This window comes from Pristiophorus japonicus, chromosome 13, assembly GCF_044704955.1.
Source record: "Pristiophorus japonicus isolate sPriJap1 chromosome 13, sPriJap1.hap1, whole genome shotgun sequence".
NCBI classification, from domain to species: domain Eukaryota; kingdom Metazoa; phylum Chordata; class Chondrichthyes; family Pristiophoridae; genus Pristiophorus; species Pristiophorus japonicus.
In genome coordinates this window covers 76,817,059-76,838,736 of record NC_091989.1, presented here as the reverse complement: position 1 = coordinate 76,838,736, position 21,678 = coordinate 76,817,059, and the positions used below count along the sequence as shown (strand labels likewise).

The window sequence follows — 21,678 nt, the reverse complement described above, 5'->3', positions numbered from 1 at the left end:
TCCAGTCTGACAAACAACCATCCACCAGGGAGAATAGTAGACCTCTGGAACAAGCTGCCGTTTCATGTGGTGGATGCAGACTCGCCGAATTCCTTCAAGTCAAAGCTGGATTTGTTTCTGGCTGCAGCGGAGATCACCTCTTACAGAAGGTAAGAGTGATCTCCTGGACTAGTTTCAATCGCCTAGATGGGTCAGAGAGGAATTTCCCAGATTTCCCCCCCCCCCCCCACCCCCAAGTTAGCCTGGGTTTATTATCTGTATTGCCTCTCCCAGGTGATCACATGGTTTCGGGTGGGGTGGTGTGTCTATGTTGTGATACACAAGGTATCACAATTGTGTGGGACAGGCTCGATGGACCGGATGGTCCTAACCTGTCCGTCATTGTTCGTATGTTTGTACTACTCTCTGCTTTCTGTCCCTTAGCCAATTTTGTATCCATGCTGCCCTTTAATCCCATAGGTTTTTATTTTTCTAACAAGTCTATTATGTGGTACGCTGTCCAACGCTTTTTGAAAGTCCATATACACAACATCAACTGCATTACCCTCATTACTTCAACTCAATCAAGTTAGCCAAACATGATTTGTCTTCAACAAATCTGTGCTGACTTTCCTTTATTAGCCCATACTTTACAAAATGCCAATTCATTTTGTCCCAATTTTCATCTCAAAGTTTCTCCATCTCCGACATTAGGCTGACTGGCCTATAAATGCCGGGTTTATCCCTCTCCCCTTTTAAAAAAAAAAATGGGGTGCAACATTTGCAATCCTCCATTCCTCTGACAACTCCCTCCCCCTCCCCCTCCCCCTCCCCCACCCCCCCAGCCCATATCCAAGGAAGATTAGAAGATTGTGGAAGCTCTGACCACAATTTCCACCCTTACTTCCCTCAGGATACATCTTTTCTACTTAAGAGGACTGCCAACCTTTTAAGTACATCCTCATTATTTTTATCCTATCCCATAACGCTACGGCCTCCTCCTTTACTGCTACATTGGCAGCATCCCCTACTTCAGTGACAACATATGCAAAATATTCATTTAGTACGTCAGCACTGCCCTCTGTCTCCACAAGTTGATCTTTTGGTCCCTAACTGACCCCACCATTCCTTTGACTACCTTTTTACTACTTGTGTGTTCGTAAAAGGCTTTTGGGTTCCCTTTATGTTAGCCGCTAATCTATTCTCATCGGCTCTCTTTGTCCCTATTTTAGATCTACTCTGTACTTTCTATATTCAGCTTTGTTCTCCACTATTTTATGAATCAGACAATTATTAACCTTTTTTGTCCAATTTCAACCTCTACATCTGTAGTCATTCAGGGACTTCTAGATTTGGATGCCCTTCCTTTCCCCTCTTATAGGAATGTGTCTGTTCTGTACCTGAACCATCTCCTCTTCGAAGGCCTCCCATTGTTCAATTACTGTTTTGCCCACCGATTTTTGATTCCAATCCCTTTTCAACTCACTGAAATCAGCCCTCCTCCAGTTAAATATTTTTACGCTCGACTGTAACGTGTCCTTTTCCATAACTATTCTAAACCTGATATTATGATCACTGTTCCCCAAATACACTCTACTGAAACATGCTCCGCTTACCCAACTTCATTCCCCAGAGCTAGGTCCAGCACTGCTTCCTTTCTAATTGGGCTGGCAGCACACTGATCAAGGAAGTTCTCTTGTACACACTTCAGGAATTCCTCCCACTCTTTGCCCTTTACACTATTACTATCTCAATCTATATTAGGATAACTGAAGTCCCCTATTATCACTACTCTGTAGTTCTTGCATCTTTCTGTAATTTGCCTGCAAATTTTCTCCTCCATGTCCTTCCCACTATTTGGTGGCCTATAGTATACACCTAGTGGCGTAATAGCTCCTCTGTTGTTCCTTAATTCTAACCAAATAGACTCTGCCTTTGAACCTTCAACTACATCATCCCTCTCCAGTGCTATAGAATCATAGAAATTTATGGCACAGAAGGCGGCCATTTGTCCGTTTGTATCTGAAAAAGAGCCATCCAGCCGAATCCCACTTTCTAAGCTCTTGGTCTGTAGCCTTGTAGGTACTTCAAGAGCATATCCAAGTACTTTTTAAATGCAATGAGGGTTTCTGCCTCGACCACCCTTTCAGTGAGTTCCAGACCCCTACCACCCTTTGGGTTAAAAAAAAGTTCTCAACTCCCCTCTAATCTTTCTACCAGTTACTTTAAATTTATGCTCCCTCTTCGAAGGAAAATAGGTCCTTCCTATCCACTCTGTCCAAGATCCTCATAATTTTTATGGAGGTGCTTATTTGTACTGCCAAAATGGTCACCATGCTTTGTCTATGATTGGTCCCCTTGGAGGATAAGCTACACCCTGAAGTTTCACTGGAATGTGTAACTGGAGCCGCCCAAGGTCTCACTGACTGCAAATTGTAACGCGATCCACTTTGACTTCCTGAAGCGATAGAGGACAGAGCTCCCCAGAAGACAGCAAGGGCCAGCCGAAGTGCCTTACCCCAGTCCAAGTGCATGCCTTACCCCAGCACGTGCATGACCTTACCCTCCACCATAGTTGTGTACGGATTGTTAACAGGCTTATTGGTATGAAGTGAATAGTGACAGTGTCGTGACTTCCTGATTTTATCCACTCCAACGATGTCCCTTGTAGGGGGTTGGAAAAATGTGATCCGTCTTCCCAGAGTTTCCCCTCCCACCCTCCCTCTCTCTCGCCCCCAGTTTCTCCTCCACCCCACCCACCCCCGCCGCTCTCGGACCCCTGCAGGCCCTCTTGGTCCCCCGCCGCTGCTCTCAGCCACCCGCGGGTGCGCTCGGCCACGTGGAATGAGAGCGGGGCCGCACTTCCAGTCCGGCACTTCCGATTCGGGCGGGAGGCATCAGCGGGCGGGGCTTGACAGATGCATGCACAGAAAAAAAACACAGTACAAATAGTTACTCCCAATTTTTAATACACCTCAATTAAATCTCCCCTCAACCTACTCTGTTCAAAAGAAAACAATCCCAGCCTATCCAATCTTTCCTCATAGCTAAAATTCTCCAGTCCAGGCAACATACTCATAAATCTGTCTAGTACAATCACATCTTTCCTGTAACGTGGTAACTGGAACTTGCTACAGTACTCTAGCTATGGCCTATTTCGTGTTTTATACAGCTCTAGCATAACCTCCAAGTATTCTATGCCTCAGCTAATAAAGGAAAGTATCCCATATGCCATCTTAACCAAATGTACTAACCCACACTTCATAGAATCATAGAAATTTACAGCACAGAAGGGACCCGTTTTGGCCCATTGTGTCCCCACCAGCCGACCAAGAGCTATCCAGCCTAATCCCACTTTCCAGCTCTTGGTCCGTAGCCCTGTAGGTTACGCCAGTTTAAGTGCACATCCAAGTATCTTTTAAATGTGGTGAGGCTTTCTGCCTCTACCATCCTTTCAGGCAGCGAGTTCCAGACCCCCACCACCCTCAGAAATTTCCCCTCATATCTCCTCTAAACCTCCCTCCAATTACTTTAAATCTATGTCCCCTGGTTGTTGACCTCTCTGCCAAGGGAAACAGGTCCTTCCTATCCACTCTATCCAGGCCCCTCGTAATTGTATACACCTCAATCAGGTCTCCCCTCAGCCTCTTCTGTTCCAAAGAAAACAGACCCAACATTTCCAATCTTTCCTCAGTCAAAATTCTCCAGTCCAGGCAACGTTCTTGTAAATCTCCTCTGCACCCTTTCCAGTGCAATCACATCTTTCCTGTAATGTGGTGACCAGAACTGCACACCGTACTCCAGCTGCGGCATAACCAGTGTTTTATACAGTTCAAGCAGAACCTCCTTGCTCTTGTATTTCCTGATTCGACTAATAAAAGGCAAGCATTCCATTTGCCTTCTTAACCACCTTATTTATCTTCAGGGATCTGTGGACCTGCACTCCAAGGTCCCTTTGTTCCTCTACACTTTTCAGTGTTGTACCATTTATTGTGTATTCCCTTAGGCTTCCCCAAATGCATTACTTCACACTTATCTTGATTGAATTCTGTTTGCTACTGTTCTGCAGAATTAAACAGTACATTGATATCTTCCTGCAGTCCGCAGTTTTCTTCTTCATTATCAACCACACAGTCTATTTTAGTGTCATCTGCAAACTTCTTAATCATACCCCCAACATTCAAGTCCATGTCACTGAGTACTTGATATATACTACAAAAAGCTAGGGACCCAGCACTGAGCCCTGTGGAACGCCACTGGATACAGCCTTCCAGTCACAAAAACACCCATCAACCATTACCCTTTACTTCATGCCTCTTAGCCAATTTTGAATCTAACTTGCCACTTTGCCCTGCATCCCACAGACTTTTACTTTCATGACCAGTCTGCAATGAGGGTTATCATCAAAAGCGTTGCTAAAATCCATATACACTACATCATACACGCTGCCCTCATCGACCCTCCTGGTTACCTCCTCGAAAAATTCAATCAAGTTAGACAGACACGACCATCCCGTCACAAATCCATGCTGACTGTCCCTGATTAATCCACGACTTTCCAAATGAAGATTTATCCTGTCCCTCAGGAATTTTTCCAATAATTTTCCCAACACTGAGGTTAGGCTGACTGACCTGTAATTACTCAGTCGATCCCTTTCTCCCTTTTTAAACATAGGTACAACATTAGCTGTCCTCCAGCCCTCTGGCACCACACCTGTAGCCAGAGGGGATTGGAAAATAATGGTCAGAGCCTCTGTTATTTCCTAGTTTGCTTCTCTTAACAGCCTGGGATACATTTCATCCGGGCCTGGAGATTTATCTACTTTCAAAGCTGCCAAGCCCTTTAATACTTCCTCTCTCACTATGTTTATCTCGTCTAATATTTCACATTTCCCCCTCCCTCATTGCAAAGTCTGCACGCCCCTTTCTTTTGTGAAAACAGATGCAAATTATTGATTAAGAATCATACCCACATCTTCTGTCTCCACACACAGACTTTCTTTATGGTCTCTAATAAGCCCCATTCTTTCTCTAGTTATCCTCTTGCTCATAATGTATTTATAAAACATCTTTCCTGATTTTACTTGCCAACATTATTTCATGCTCTCTCTTTGCTTTCCTGATATCTTTTTTAATTGCATCCCTGCATTTCTATACTCATCTAGAGTTTCTACAGTATTGAGTTCTCGAGATTTGTTATCAGCTTCCTTTTTTTTCTTTATTTATCCTCTGGATTGAATTCCATTTGCCACTTTTCAGCCCAGCTGACCAGTCGATTGATATCTTCCTGCAGTCTACAGCTTTCTTCCTCACTATCAATCACACTGCCAATTGAAGTCTAAATCATTGATGTATACCACAAAAAGCAAGGGACCTAGTACTGAGCCGTGGAACCCCATTGGAAACAGCCTTCTAGTCACAAAAACATCTGGCAACCATTACCCTTTGCTTCCTGCCACTGAGCCAATTTTGGATCCAACTTGCCATTTTGCCCTGGATCCCATGAGCTTTTACTTTTCTAACCAGTCTGCAATGTGGGACCTTGACCAATACTGCACCCACTCCTTTTTTTCCTTTCCTATCCTTCCTGAAAGTCTTGAAGCCAGGAATATTAAGTTCTCAATCCTCCTTTTCTTTGAGCCAGGTCTCAGTTATTACTACCATATCATAGCCCCATGTGGCGACTTGTGCCCGCAGCTCACCAACCTTATTTACTGCGCTCCATGCATCTATGTAATGCACTCCAAACCCACCTCAGACTGCTTCCCATTTGCCCAGTATCTGATCCCTCCTATTTCTGAACTATTCTTTACTCTAGTGCTATTTACCTCTCCCAGTCCTCTGTGCACCTTGTTTTTCTTCTGTAATGTTTCATCCTGGTGCCCAGTCCCCAGCCAAATTAGTTTTAACCCTTCCCACAGCACTCGTTAACCTTCCCGCGAGTACATTGGTCCCAGCTCTGTGAGGTGCAACCCATCCACCTTGAACAGGTCTCTTCTGCCCATAACTGGCCCCAATGCCCCAAGAATCTGAAGCCCCCCCACGGCACCATTTCTCCAGCCATGCATTAATCGGTTTTATCCTACTATTCCTTTACTCATCAACATGTGGCACTGGGAATAATCCAGAGATTACTACCTTCGAGGTCCTGCTTTTTAATTTCCTCCGTAGCTGCTGAAACTCTGACTGCAGGACCTCAACCCTGTTCCTTCGTATGTCATAAATAACGATGTATGGACAACCACATATGATGTGTGACAGAGGTAATTCCCTTTTTAATTATTTTCTTTAAACTTGAGACTTTGAACTTTGTGCAGTTAGCAAAGTAAATAGGCAGGAAAAAACCATCCAGGAGTAACATCTGCTAATGAGCACACAAGCTATCTGGGCAACCAGATTCTGTTTAATAGATTCTGTAGTGCAATCTTTGTTCCCATTTTATAGTTCAGGTCTCAGGTCTGGGCATCATAGAGTGGGAGTTTTTACACTGAAATAGAGCCCTGTTTATATCTAAAAATCAACAGGTGTCACAATCACCTTTGACCCATTTGCTGCCTCACAACAGATTCTGCACAAAAGGGTAGGAAAGAGTACAACAGACAGATTCTAAAGGGGTAAAATGGAAAATAAAATCAACTGAAAATAATCACATACACTGGAGATAGAACCAGATATGAATTTTATCCAAGGCTCAGGAATGACAACTCCTGAGGTGCACATAATTCTCAAATGAAATGGAACACACTCAAGAGCACTTAAGAAAATAAAGATAAACGAGAAAAGCTATGGGCATAAATTTAAGCAGCACATAGAGCACAGATATGTTATCAATACACTGAAACAGTTATTTTCAAATCTTATTAAAAAAGGTCAGAAACATGGTTTTATGTCAAGCGCATCATGTAACAATGTTTATTAGAATTCTTTGAAAATAACTGTATTGGTGGAAGATAGGAATGAATTTGATGTTATAGATTCCAATTTGAAGAGAGCATTTGATAAGAAGTCTCAAAAGAAATTTATAGCTAAAGGATGTGATTATTACTTGGGTGGTGAATTTGCTGAAGATCAAAAGAGCTATTCTATTTAGACAGGTGTCCGTCGCAAAATATCCAATAACAACCAGGGCTTCTATGGCTCAAATACTTATAAAAGAGACTATGAAGAGTGTATTGAAAATAACTTTGTAAAAAATACCTAGTTGCTTGTAAATTAATAAAAAATGAGTATATTTTTCATGGCATTGCTCATGCCAGTTGATGAGTAAGTTTTGAATAATATACAAGATGGTGACAGATACTTCAGAAGCTCTCTAGGGTCACATATCTAACTACATTGTGACAGTTAACATAGCAAAATTGAATGTAATACATTGATATTGCAATTTAATGTGATAAATGTTGACAGAAAAAAAGTGTAGAAAAGTCAAGACAATGGTAATTAAGGATTGTAGGCAGGAAATGCAAGCACTGCATATGTACTGTAATAATATATACATATGCAAGTCAGAGCATGTGATGGATGGCCTCGGTCAGAACTGGGAAATTACCAAGTCATTTGGACCCGCCCCCTTCCAGGAAGCCCACACAAGCTCTCACCAGCCCCGTCACACCTTTGTTCAGAGGAAGGGATAGCTTGAAGCAAGGCAGCAGATGGGAACAACCATCACATGGTCCCAGCTGCATAACAAATCAAAAGAATGCCATTGTCAAAAAAGAGAGAATACCCCTGTGCACCTATGTACCCTCCCATTGAATCCATGGATCTGGAGGTATGTAAAACCACTGTACAAACACTGTTTATTAATGTACCCTCCTGTAAAATCAGGGTTATGCAATTGTACTACATACCAGTATGTAAACCAATGATTGATCTTTAACTCAATCTCCCCTCCCCCCCACCACCCCCACCCCACCCCGCGCCAAAATGTATTCATAGCTTTAAAACTAATGAGAGATGAAGATTAAACACATAGTTAAAGGAATAGCATTTAATAAATTGGAATTTATTTTATGCACACTATGGCTCTAATGATATTATCTACATGGTATACCACCACACCAAAAGCAACCCCACAGCAGATCAGCTAGAATTAAATACAAATTCCTGACATTGTAGAAGAATCATACTGCATATAACAAGCTACCTGCTTCTCATCTTGCTGATCCAGTTCTCCTTTACTTGTATCTGAACTGGTATCTTCTTCATCGGAGCTAAAAATGACTTCTTCCTCATCTGAGTTGATGTCCATTTCGAAAGAATGGTTATCCTGATCCTGTACAGGGCTACAAACAAGTTAATCAGAGCAAGGAATAGGCTTACCATTTCATCTGCTATTGAATAGAAAGTTTCACAGCCTATTTTTATTTGGAGGGGGGGTGGGGGCGAGGGGGGTTATTTTGAACTCATCAAGAGGGAGGTCAGTGTTAGGAATGAAACATTAAGCCAGACAGATATAGCGCAAGCCAAATGCAGTCTCAACTTATCCTGCTCTGCTGTAACAACTTCAAAAAAGAGAGGACCCCCAAATGCATTAGTGAGATTCTCTCCCCACTTCTAACAGCAGCCACCCTTTCGCCCAAATTCTGTAAATATAATAGTAATGTGTACTATAAACACCTGCTTACCAACACTTTGGTTCAGATAGACCAAGTGCATTTCAGTCAAGGGTAGACATGAACTCAAGTAGCAGAGTTAAACAAAGTGGCACCCAATCCCTATAGCAATACTGTATTTTCAATCTAGACTTCCTCGTTTAAAATGTTAATTCTGTTCATTTGAGTACTGTCTCAGCAGGAAGAGTGATAAATTCTTATATGTATTTATTGGTTACAGTTGTCTAAACTTTATTTTAAATGGAACACTAACTTCCATAGTCAGTCATGTGTAAAGCACAGAATACCCTACTCATAAATGATTGCAATCAGGTTGTGTGCGAGCGGATGAGTATCACTAGAACAATGCTGTCCAAAATAAATTGCTGACTAGCCATTTTAGTAGAAAACACCTTACATTCAATAACCAAGGAAGTAAAGTTCTCACAATGATCAAGAAAAACATTTGCTTTTCATCTTACCAGTTTACCAACAAATACACAAAAAGATTAACATTCACATGTAACGTCACGCAAATGGTTAGAGATGACATGCCCAATAATGGTAGGTTACTGAAGTCTTGTGATGTTTAGTTATTTTGAAACAGATTTTGTGCATTAAGTAAATCATGGTGATTTATGTTCCTGTCATTTGACTATTGTGGTAATTTTCTATTACTCAATAAAATTGATACACAGATTAAAACCCAAAATATATGATCTGTCAGAGTGTTAGATGTCTGTCGGTTGAAGAGAGCTGGAGAAAACATGATGCATCTCATAACATGGTTAGTGGGCTTATCAATAGCATAAAAAATTTATTGTCCACCGTGCGCATACCTTCCTGATTATCTCATGAAGACGGTCATGCTTCGCCTCATATGATGTGCGAGGTTGACTGTAAAAGCAGCCCTTTTGCACTAGGCAAAAGATAAAGTAGAGAGCCATTGACTAGGCCACACAGCATCCAGACAGTAGCTGTGGAACAATCCACAGCAGCGTTTCAACAACAACTTGCATTTATATAGCACCTTTAACATGGTAAAACAGGAGTTTTATCAAAAGCAAAATTTGACATAGAGCCATATAAGAAGATAAAGCAGATGAAAGAGGTAGGTTTTGAGGAGCGCCTTAAAGGAGGAAAGAGAGGCAGAGATACTTAGGGAGAGAATTCCAGAGCTTAGGCAGCTGAAGGTGCGGTCGCCAGTGGTGGCGCGATTAAAATCGGGGATCTTCAAGAAGCCAGAAATTGGCGGAACGCAGAGATCTCAGGAGATTGTAGGCCTGAAGGAGATTACAGAGATGGGAATGGGCGAGGCCATCAAGAGATTTGAAAACAAGGTTAGAATTTTTAAATCAAGGCATTGCTCAACTGGGAGCCAATTTAAGTCAGCGAGCACAGGGGGTGATGGGTGAGCGGGGCTTGGTGCGAGTTAGGACATGGGTGGCAGAGTTTTGGATGTTCTCAAGTTTATAGAGGGTAGAACTGGGGAGGCCAGCCAGGAGTGCATTGGGATAGTCAAGTCTAGAGGTATTAAGACATGGAAGCTTTTCAGCAGGAGATAAGCTGAGGCAAGAGCAGAGATGGGCGATGTTACGGAGGTGGAAATGGGCGATCCTAATGATGGAGCGGATATGAGCTTGGAAACTTAACTCATGATCAAATAGGACATGAAGATTGTGAACAGTGGTTGGGCCTCAGGCAGTTTCCAGGGAGAGGGATGGAATCAGTGGCAAGGGAATAGAGTTTCTAACGTCAACCAAAGATAATGGGGGACAAATTGCCAATTTTTAATGCACCTCCAGGGGCTAACAGTTATCACCCGGTGGAGGGGGGCGCTACCCTCTCCCAGGAAATTGCCCAGGAGTTTGCAGAGGTACTGCCCATGGTAGTGCTGCACCCAGCAGGTAGCGGCCTGGGCCGTTGCGCAACAGACGATGACGTCATCGCCATGCGCGCCAACCTCTCACCGACCCCTTAATGCTCTGCAGGGAGAACTGCGCCGCGGGTCACGAAGCTGGCCGACATCCACTCTCGGGGCAGTACATAAAGGGGAAGGTGCCAGTGCCCCGGGCCGCCATCTTTTTTAGTCGGTCAACTCTCGGGTCGTCTTGACGATGGTGGCCCTAGCGTAGTCCCCACCACCATCGTGCAGCCCGGCACCCCGTCTTGGGTGCCGGGCTGCTGGCTCGGTAGCACGCCGCCCTAGTGTTCCAGTGGAGGCCATCAGAGGCAGTGCAGAATGCGCAGCAGCCCTCCCCTTTAAGCGAAGGGGATGGGCATTGAAGCACGTGAGCACTTCGCAGCTCCCCGGCCCAGTAACTACCCCCTAAGGAAGTATATATTTAATCTTAGCATGCCGGAAAAAGTGCCTAAGTTTTAAATCCTGTAACCATAATCTGGGTTTCTATACAAAATGTTTATCACTCAACAATTCTGTGGAAAGCAAAAATAGCTCAGCTTATGTTTAGCCTTCTCATCCCGAGTTATAAATAACAGCTGATGTGTCAGCAATAAACAGGAAATTCACTTAAGCCTCGTTTTGCAGTTTAACTAAAATAAGAATCTTTGCATACTATTAATTCCACTACCATAAAAATAGATATTAAATGCTCTCTACCACTTACTATTGCAGAGCAAAGCAATTCAGAATAAATAAAATTTTAAAAACGTGCACAAGTGTTTCTTTTTGTTATTTTAATGACCACAATAAAGTCACAGAGAAGGCCTTCATATACATATTTTGTAATTATGGAACAATTATGCCAGTCTAGGCTTTTATAAAACTGAAACTTGGCATGAAAATCACAGCTTGGCTAATGTTTCAACCGATCCTGTGAACGTTGGCCTTCTGCTCACTCTGATTAAAACAAACATCATTGACAGATCAGTGCATTGTATGATTTTTAGACTTACTAAGCAACTAGGCCTTCATCTCAAACTGCAAAATGAGTTCTAGGGAGTGAATCATTAGTTCCAGTTTTATCTTTCCGATTGTAGCCAATGCATCACGAGTAATAACTTCCCCTCTCCTCCCACCTCTACACTATCATCTCTGGAATCCCCACAAAGTTACATCCATGGCCCAATTCTCCTCTTCATCTTGGACATATCATTCAGACATGGGGCTAGAACCTCTACTTTTGAGTTTAGCGCCCAAAAATGGGCATTATTTCCGGCGTTGGCGTTAAAAAAGGGTTTTCAGATCGTCGACTTCTCCCCATTCTCAAAACACCTAGTTTACATTTTTGAAAATGGCCGTTACTGCGAGCGATATCAAATGGGCGGTAGCGTTAAATTTTTCTGACATCCTGCCATAAAGTGTGGCCGTCCTTAGCAACGGCATGGCAATGCTCCATTCCCGCGATTCTGGAGGTCAAGGGTCACTATGACATGCGCAGAAGAGGAGACAGAGAGAGAGGGAGCTCAAAGGGACTGGAAGCATGTGTGGCTGTGGTGTGTGCTTGTTTGGCTGTTGTGGGAGGAACGACGGAGATTCACCAGCAGCAAAAAGCCCACTAAGCATCAAGAACATAGTTGGCACCGAGTTTTTGTCCAACAAATAACACATAAAATGGAAGGAATGGAGGAGGCCCTGGAACTGTTAGCCAGGAACACTGGTAGTAGAGGGCTCCCAGTGGTCCCGGAGCGCCGCACTGCACCCCAAGGTGACGCACCCCCATTGCCAACCACACGAGAGCCAGTAGCAACATCTTACTTATGGCTCGGAGCACGCTCCCACATCGGGGCGGTCCTCTCCCATATCTGTCCAAGCAGCGCTTCGGCCGTCACCCTGCCCCCCCCTCCTCGGCCAGGCGGCTTGGAGTCAGGAGGGAAGGGGTAGAGGTGGGGAGGAGAGGCGGGGGGGTTGGTTTGTGCAGAAATATTGATAATTTCAGACTAATGTTCGGTTTAAATGTTTTTTATTTAACAAAACCTTGCAGCACATTGGCTCAGATAACTGCACCATTACATGCTGGTGATTCCTTATCAAAGGGTATATTCACATTTAACTTCAATCAATTTAAACTTTAACTGTCACCAAGGTGATGCCCACCATTGATGTATGAGCTGCACACCCAGCAGTGTGTCAGCCTTGTAAATAACACCAATGTTCTTTCAGGCAAAGCCATCATTGATGAGCTCATGACGTAAGGCTCTTGCAGCTATCATGCCACCTTGGGCCCTTTCATGCAGTCTACAGGGGGGGCGGGGGCATGGCTTATAGATTCTGCCGGATTGTCTTGCCCAATGTCAGCGTCCGCCTCCTCATCCTCCTCTTCCTCTCTCTGGTGAGGTGGACCGTCAGGCTCATCAGGCAATTCTTGTCCCCCCCTGATAGCCAAGTTGTGTAGCATGGAGCAGACCACTACAAATTGAGCTACCTGTTCAGGGTGGTATTGGAGTTCATCTCCAGAGTGGTCCAGGCATCTGAAGCGCTGCTTCAGCACTCCAATGGTTTTCTCCACGATACTGCGAGTTGCTCTGTGGCTCTCGTTGCATCGCCTCTCGGCCTTGGTGTGGGTGTCACGCAGGAGGGTCATCAGCCAGGTGCCGAGGCCATATCCTTTGTCCCCAAGCATTCAGCACTGACCTTGTGGCTCATTGTTAAACAAGTCAGATACAGTGCTCTCACACAGGATGTGCGCATCATGGATGCTGCCCAGAAATTGAGCATTCACTGCCAGTATAATTTGCTGGTGGTCAACAATCAGCTGGACATTCTGGGAGTGGAATCCCTTGCGGTTCCTGAAAACCTCAGCATCCTGAAAAGGTGGCCGCATCGCAATACGCGTATAGTCTATTGCTCCCTGCACTTTGGGAAAGTTTGCAATTCTGGAGAAACCTAGAGCCTCTCACTCTGTGCCTCCCTGGTCACAGGGAAGCTGATCAAGTCCCTCCTGCATGCATACAGGGCTTCAGTGACCTGTCTAATGCAGTGATGTGTGGCATGCCGAGAAAGTCTGCAAATGTCACCAGCTGTGGCCTGAAAAGAACCCGAGGCATAGAACGACAGTGCCAGCATGGTGACTTTGACCTCAACGGACAGTGCAGTTCTGATGGTGCTGTCAGGCTGCAGATCTGCCCTCATCAGCTGGCATACCTCAGTGATAACCTCTTTGTGGAAGTGCAGTCTCTGAAGGCAAGTCGAGGTAAGAATGCTTCCCCTTGCACTTGCGGGGGCGGGGGTAAACGTCTGGTTCTCCTCATCTGTCTGTCACTTAGTTCATTGGGCACATAATGCAATGCAGCGTTCCTTCAGCGATGTCGAGTCTGCTGCATGTATTTGGTCACCAAGAGAGGGTGAGAAAGGACAGGCCTCATTGCAGTAGTTCTCAGTTTCCCACCGATTGCACACAAACTAGGAATGTCCCAACGAACACACCTCTTCAATTCCAATCGGTCACAGTGTGGTCAAGATGTTTTTCGAGATGTTCACATCAACTCCAACGACCTCTAGAGTACATCCGAACTCCGCCAAGGTTGAGAAGCACAGCAGCCTTTTAAAGGATGCGACATGTGATCTACAACATGGTGTCCATAACGCTGTGATTCGTCCTGGTTAGTTCCACTTTTTGTGGCCAGTTTTTTGAGCGAGCGATATTGTGGGCGAAATGTGTGAGGTGGTGAAATTGACGATGGGCGACCTCTATGGCCGCTAGTTTGGGTAAATATGCTCTTTACGACAAAAAACAGTTGGCGGGCGTTAATATTGAATCTCGGCATTAATTCTGCGTGGAAAGTAATACTGGGCAATATTATGGGCCTTGAAATCGCCCATTCTGCTGATTCTGCCCAAAAAAAGTGAGCGGGCGGTAATATTTTTTTTCGCCGTTAAGCACATGGTAAGTAACGCTCGGCGACAAGTTTCCGAAAAATGTCCGCCAGTTTCCATTTTGTGCCAAAATAAGGGCTTTATACGTCATTTCAGTGGTAAAATGGGCATTAAGCAGGCAAAAAAAGGTTCTAGCCCATGGGATTAGCTTTCACATGTATGGTGATAACACCCAGCTCTCTCTCTCGACTCCTCCACCACTTTTCTACTATCAGACTGCTTCCCGGCATTCAGTCTTGGATGAGTCATAATTTCCTCTGCTAAACACTGGGACGACTGAAGCCATTGTCTTTGGCCCCCACCACAAACTTTGTACCTTCTCCACCAATTCCATTCACATCTCTGACCACTCTCCAAGACTGAATCAGATGGTTTATAACCTGTGTCCTGTTTGACCCCAAAGCTAAACTTCGGAAACCCACATACCGTTGTCACCTCCATACTTGAAACTCCTTTGTTCTTCTAGCTGGCCTCCCAAACTTCACCTTCCAGAATTGTCAGCTCAGCCAAAACTCTGTTTGTACCTCATCCTACACAAAATCATGCTTGACCATCACCCCCTCCGCACTGATCTACATTGGCTTGCAGTTCCCCTGAACATGTCAAATTAAAAATTTGCATCCTTGTGTTTAAATCTCTCGAGTGTCTCATCCCTCCCCAACATTTACCAGCCCTACAACCTCCCCCAAACTCTGATTCTGACCACTGCTGCACTTCCCCTTCCTGCCCCTGCCTTCAACTACCTATGCCACATGTTCTAGGATTCCCAACCTATAAGCTCTCAGCCTCAGCAACCTTTAAGACACTTCTTATAGGTTACCTATTTGATTACGTTTTTGGTTACCCCTCCAAATCTCTTTTTCCTTGGGTTGGTGTCAGTTTTTCCTTGTGTCTCCGTGACAATTTCCTTCACGAAAAGGATTTTGAGATCGAGTTATGTTTAATATTTTTTTTAATGAAACAAAGTGAATTTGCACAGGTTTAAAAAGAAGAATCACTGTCTGCAGGCATTGGACAATGTATATTAAAACCAGATGAGCCAAGTTTGGGAGATGGGGATAATTAACAGCCTATTTCAAACTGATACAGGATCTATTATCTCAGGCATATAGTCAGGATGTCTAGGGATGTTAAGCAACTTGTCACCTTCTGAGGTGGCCAATCAAATATTCATACCTATTGTGACGAGGAGGATTTTATGCACATGGGCACGGCTTGAGGCGGCTGCAGAGGATATACCCTAGAAAGGGGGTAGTCAGTTTGGTTTGATAGGTCTGCTGAATCCTTCTACTCTCCAAGGCCAGAATTAGCAGAGAAAGAAAAGGGATAACGGGCAGGCAAGCAGGTTTTGAACATAAGTCTGAGACACACACCTGGTGTGAAATTGGAAGTTATATTTGCAGGTGGTCAGTTTTTGCAGTTGGAGACAATGCCAAAACAAATCTTTATAGCGTTTCTCGATGGGACTGCCTTTGCTTAGTTCCAGTCTTACTTATCTAATTGTAGCCAATGAATCACGAGCAATTACTTCTCTTCCCAACCCCACACTATCACCTCTGGAGTCCCCACAAAGATACAGCTTTGGCCCAATCAAAAAACAAATAAGTCAAGCTATGAAAGGGATTTATTATTTTACCCCCATACTATGAGAGAGAGAAGTGAGATCGAACCAAGAACAATTTGCTCTGACTGTTACTCTATGGTCACTTGCTGTCTGTGAAATAAAGCAGCTTAACTATTTATAAGAACTTAAGAAAATAAGAAATAGGTTCAGGAGTAGGCCATAAGGCCCCTCCAGCCTGCTCCGCCATTCAATAAAATCATGGCTGATCCGATCATGGACTCAGCTCCACTTCCCCGCCTGCTTCCCATAACCCCTCAACCCCCCCCCCCAAATCGCTCAAGAAACTGTCTATTTCGGTCTTAAATTTATTTAATGTCCCAGCTTCCACAGCTCTCTGAGGCAGCAAATTCCACAGATTCACAACACTCAGACGAAATTTCTCCTCATCTCAGTTCTAAATGGGCAGCCCCTTATTCTAAGATCATGCCCTCTAGTTCTAGTTTCCCCCACCAGTGGAAACATCCTCTCTACATCTACCTCGTCAAGCCTCCTCATAACTTTATACGTTTCTATAAGATCACCTCTCATTCTTCTGAATTCCAATAAGTGGAGGCCCAACCTACTCAACCTTTCCTCATAAGTCAACCCCCTCATCCCCAGGATCAACCTAGTGAACCTTCTCTGAACTGCCTCCAAAGTATATCCTTTCGTAAATATGGAAACCAAAACTGCACGCCGTATTCCAGGTGCGGCCTCACCAATACCCTGTACAGCTGTAACAAGACTTCTTTGCTTTTATACTGCATTCCCTTTGCAATAAAGGCCATGATTCCATTGGCCTTCCTGATCACTTGCTGTACCTGCATACTATCCTTTTCTGTTTCATGCACAAGTACCCCCAGGTCCTGCTGTACTGCAGCACTTTGCAATCTTTCTCCATTTAAATAATAACCAGCCTCATCTCACCAAGGGTCTCAATCCGCCTTCAAAAAGATTGGATGAGCTCATAAGGGCATTTGCAAAAAACACAAGATACAGTACTGAGGGAGTAACGTCTTTCAGATAAGATACCAAACCAAGGTCCCATCTGCCTGCTCAAATGCCAGAACACTATTCAAACAAGAAAAAGGAAACTCTGTTGGTGTCACGGGCAACCATTCTTACTCAATTACCAGCATCAAAATACAAACAAATTATAGTTGCTCATCTGATTATCCATTTGTGGGATGTTGCTGTGCGCAACTGGCTGCCATATTTGCCTACACAGACTACATACACTACAATTAATTCATTACAATTTATATCTTTTTTTTTGATGAGGGGGTTATGACAATGGTCTGGGGGATCGTGTTGAAGCAGAGATAGCTGAACAGATGTCTCAATCTTAGTGATAAAGACATTCATAATGTCCTTATTGCACTCATTGTTGGAGGTGAGGATCGAGAGGACAGGGGTGAAGGGTTTAAGGAGATGGTTGACGGTGGAGAAAAGCAGCTGTGAGTTATCTCTGCTCTCCAGAATGATCCGAGAGTAGTGTGTGGTTTTGGCAAAGGACAGTGTAATCCAGCAACACTTGTGGTCCAACCAGATCAGTTGATGGATGGCCAAACCTGTTGTGCACCATTTATGCTCAAGTCTGCATCCCTTTAATTTGATGGAGCAAAGATGGGGGCCATACCAGGGGGGGGGGGGGGGGAGGGGGGTCAACCAGGATGGGAGACAGCAAGATTCTGCTGCAGACAAGGCCATTAAATGTGAACATGAGGGAGTTGTTAAGCAGACTGACAGCTGCAGAAATATTCTGGCAAATGGACGGCCAAAGGCTAGATAGTTGAGGTTTACAGGAAGAATATTTGAGTCATGGAAAATGTACAGTCTAGATTCACTAGAACAGTAACCGGAATGAGAGATTATAGTTACGAAGAAATGTTTGAAAAATTGGGCCTCATTAATTGAAACAGAAGGTTAAGAGGGATCTAAGAGATTTTCAAAATTATCAAAGGTCTTGTGAAGGTAAATAGTGCAAAACTGTTCCATTGATTTGTGAATCAGTAACTCAAGGCACAGACTCAAGATAATCATAGAAAAGGATGAAGGAAAAGTTAGAAATACATTTTCATACAGAAGGTAATTAGGACATGGAATGCTTTACCACAAGTGGCTACTGAGACATAAAAGGAGCGGAGGTGCAGCAGCCTGGGAGCAGCGTGGAAGCCAGTTCAGGAGGGTGACTGGATTGGACGTCACCATAATTCAGGTCGTTGATTGGAGCATGGGCAGGTACAGCAGGAGAGGCAGCAAGCAGCAAAGGAGCGGCAAGGTCAGGGCGAACGAGCGGCGAGAGATTGTAGGGCGACGTGATTGGGGCCCAGGAGTGGCATGAGTTCGGGGCCCAGGAGAGGCGAGGGCCCAGGGGCAGCATGAGCCAGCCCACACTGCGATGTGTGCACGCACTAGATCCATGCAGCAGCGCTGGTCTCCAGTCATCTTGGTTAATCCTTGACACTGGATCCAGACCTAGCTCCGTCATGCCCGTGTGGTGGCTGATATGCAATGGCCACCACACGTTAAAAAAATCCACGCACAGGCATCTTCCACCTTCAATATGTAGTTCGGGACCTGGAATATCAGGTCCCTCACTAACACCTGTGCACTTTTTGGTGCGGAAGCAAGTAATCCTCCATTCAAGGGACCGCCTAAGAAGACTGAGGCAGTCTTAGCATGATCTGAAAGGGAATTGGACAAATATTTGTAAATGCATAATATAAAAGGATACAAGGGAAAGGTCATCAGAGAAGGCACGATGGGCCAAATGGTCTCCTTCCCTGCTACAATTTATCAGGCTTGACTATGGTACCTATATGGTCAAATAACCTGCCAAAACTCACCACCTTGGCTTAAACTTGGTCAAGCTGCAGAAGGCTGATGACACTCATACAACTGTGCACCATATAAAATAAGTACCTTTGGGAGAGTGTAATGAGAACATTTCCAAAATGTAAGTATCCAATATCAAAACAGTGAAATCCACAAATATGCAACACTAATAACCAAATTCCTGATAAGCAGCACATTTTCCCCCAAATTTCAGACTTGATCTGAACTTTGGCAGTACAGTACTACTTATCATTCCCACTGGGCAAATATGCCAAATTGTTGGTGTGTAAGAGTGGCTCCATAATTCAAGTTCAGTAATGAAAGCAGGCTAAATCCACGAGAGCAGGCTAAATATCATTGAGCAGCTTCATAATCATACTTTTCCTTTCAAATGCATATTTGTTCACCAGATGTTCAGTGCACATGCATGATTTCCATCTGAGGTGATGGAGTGGCAGAATTCAGTGACAATATGGCTCCTGTTATATTAAACCACAACCAACATAAACCAACAATTCTGGGCACCACACTTTAGGAAAGAAGTCAAGGCCTTGGAGAGGGTGCAGAGGATATTTATGAGAATGATACAAGGGTTAAGGGACTTCAGTTATGTGGAGACACTATGGTCTCTCAATGGTAACTATTGACAGCACATAATTTGGTCTAATTTGAGTGGCAAACTGAGCTGCAATCTTGTGTTGAATCCAATGTTTGTTTTCTATAAGAAATTACATACGATTACAACTTAATTTTTACACCTTGAAGCAGTGGTTAGAACACAATTCTGCAATCTTTAGAAACTATAAAGGGGCAGAATCATTAATATGAAGATATAGAATCATAGAACCTCATACGTAGTACAGGAGGCCATTCGGCCCATCATACCTGTGTCAGCTCTTTGAAACAGCTATCCAATTAGTCCCTCTCCCCTGCCGTTTCCCCATAGCCATTCAATTTTTTCCTTATCACGTATATATATCAGATTCCCTTTTGAAAGTTCTGATTAAATCTGCTTTCACCACCCTTTTAGGTAGTGCATTCCAGATCATTACAAATTGCTGCGTAAAAAAATATTATCGCCCCTCTGGTTCTTTTGACAATTGTTTTAAATCTGAATCCTCGGGTATCCTGCCAGTGGGAACAGTTTCTCCCTACTTTATCAAAACCCTTCATCATTTTGAACACCTCATTTAAATCTCTCCTTAACCTTATCTGCTCTAAGGAGAACAATCCCAGCTTCTCCAGTCTCTCCACATAACTGAAGTCCCTAATCCCTGGTACCATTCTAGTAAATCTCCTCTACACCCTCCCTAAAGTATTGTATCTAATTTCCTTGTTTTTGTACTCTCTGTCTCTATTTATAAGGCCTAGGACCCCGTATGTTTTTTTTAAAAAACAGCTTTATCAACTTTTCCTGTCATCTTCAGAGATTTGTGTACATGAACCCCCAAGTCTCTCTATCACTATCTACCACTTTAAGACAGACATTGTTAGAGTTGACATTCTGGCATTACCAAAATGTTTTTTTTAAAAACAATTCCTGACAGCATCTTTAAATGGTTTAGTTGCAACTAATAAAAAATGAAAACAATCGGAATGTGCACCTATTGTGCTTTTAAAATACTTGAAATATGATGTTCTTTAAAGACACCATCTCCGTTTGCTCATCTGCTCAGGTTACAATTCACAAGACGACCCAATATGCACAACACATAAGCACTGACATTTAGGTCAGTGCGCTGAAAGTATGAGAACCTGCTGTGACACATTCTTCACCGTATTTAAATGTTTGTGCCAAATATCATTATTCTAATTATCCTGCCCAAACTTCAAGTTCAACACTTAAATGTACACATACAGGGCCCAAGTTTCGAGCCGCGCCCAGAACGGCGCAGTCCTGACCTGGACGCCCGTTTTTCACGCCACAAAGTGCGCCGAAAAAAAACTTCCAGATTCTCCAGCACCCTGCAGGTCGTTTTCAGCTTGGCGCAGCGCAGCACGAGCTGTAGGGGGCGGAGCCAGGTCCCTGCGCTGAAAATAGTGCCGGGACCTCTGCACATGCGCGCTACAGTGGGCGCGCATGTGCAGTAGCTCCAGGCGCCCAAAACTGTGTGGGAGGGGCCGAAGCATGCAGCCCCTAGCCCTGGCTGAATAGCCTCACTGGGGCTGCGTGAATAAGGCTCCTCTCATGCCCAGCTCCTGCTTCCCCCCGACCCGACTCGATTCCCGCCCCCCCCCGCCTCCGGACCGGACCCGACACCGACCCGACTCCCGCTCCCCCCGCCCCTGGACCGGACCCTGACACCGACCCGACTCCCACTCCCCGCGCCCCCGGACTGGACCCGACCTGACCTCCCTCCCTCCCCCAGACCTGACCTCCCTCTCCCTCCCTCCCTCCCTCCCCCCCTGAACCGAACCGAACTCCCTCCCACCACCCCGACCCAACGCCACCTACCTGTAAATCTGGTGCTGGGGACAGGCCCTGCCCGAAGTCTTGGGCCCTGCCCGAAATCTCAGGCCCAGCCCGTTCAGCCTCCCTCCCCCTTCCCCTTCCCCCACCCCCCAATCTCTCCTCTTCCCCCCCCCCCTCCCCTCCTCCCCTCCTCCCCTTCCCTCCCTCTGCTCCCCCCCTCTCTCCCTCTACCCTCCTCCTCCCCTCCCAGTCAGAAACAGAGACACTGACAGACAGAGAATGAGAGACGCACACAGACAGACAGAGATAGAGACACTGACAGAGACACACTGGGGGGAGCATCCCAGCACGCTGTTGGAGGGCTCCCGGTGCTGCAGTCGGTAAGTAGGAAATGTTTTATTTATTGATTTAAAAAA

At 44.7% G+C, this 21,678-nt stretch overlaps 1 protein-coding gene across 5 annotated transcripts in view; it reads right to left on the bottom strand.

Moving 5' to 3' along the window:
* Positions 1-21,678, bottom strand: part of fgd6 (FYVE, RhoGEF and PH domain containing 6) — a 156,362-nt gene that overhangs the window by 118,022 nt on the left and 16,662 nt on the right. For all 5 annotated transcript variants that reach the window (XM_070897670.1, XM_070897669.1, XM_070897671.1 and 2 more), the window contains exon 3: positions 8,125-8,263. In XM_070897670.1, coding sequence (XP_070753771.1) covers positions 8,125-8,263 — 139 coding nt within the window. The remainder of the gene's footprint in view (positions 1-8,124; positions 8,264-21,678) is intronic.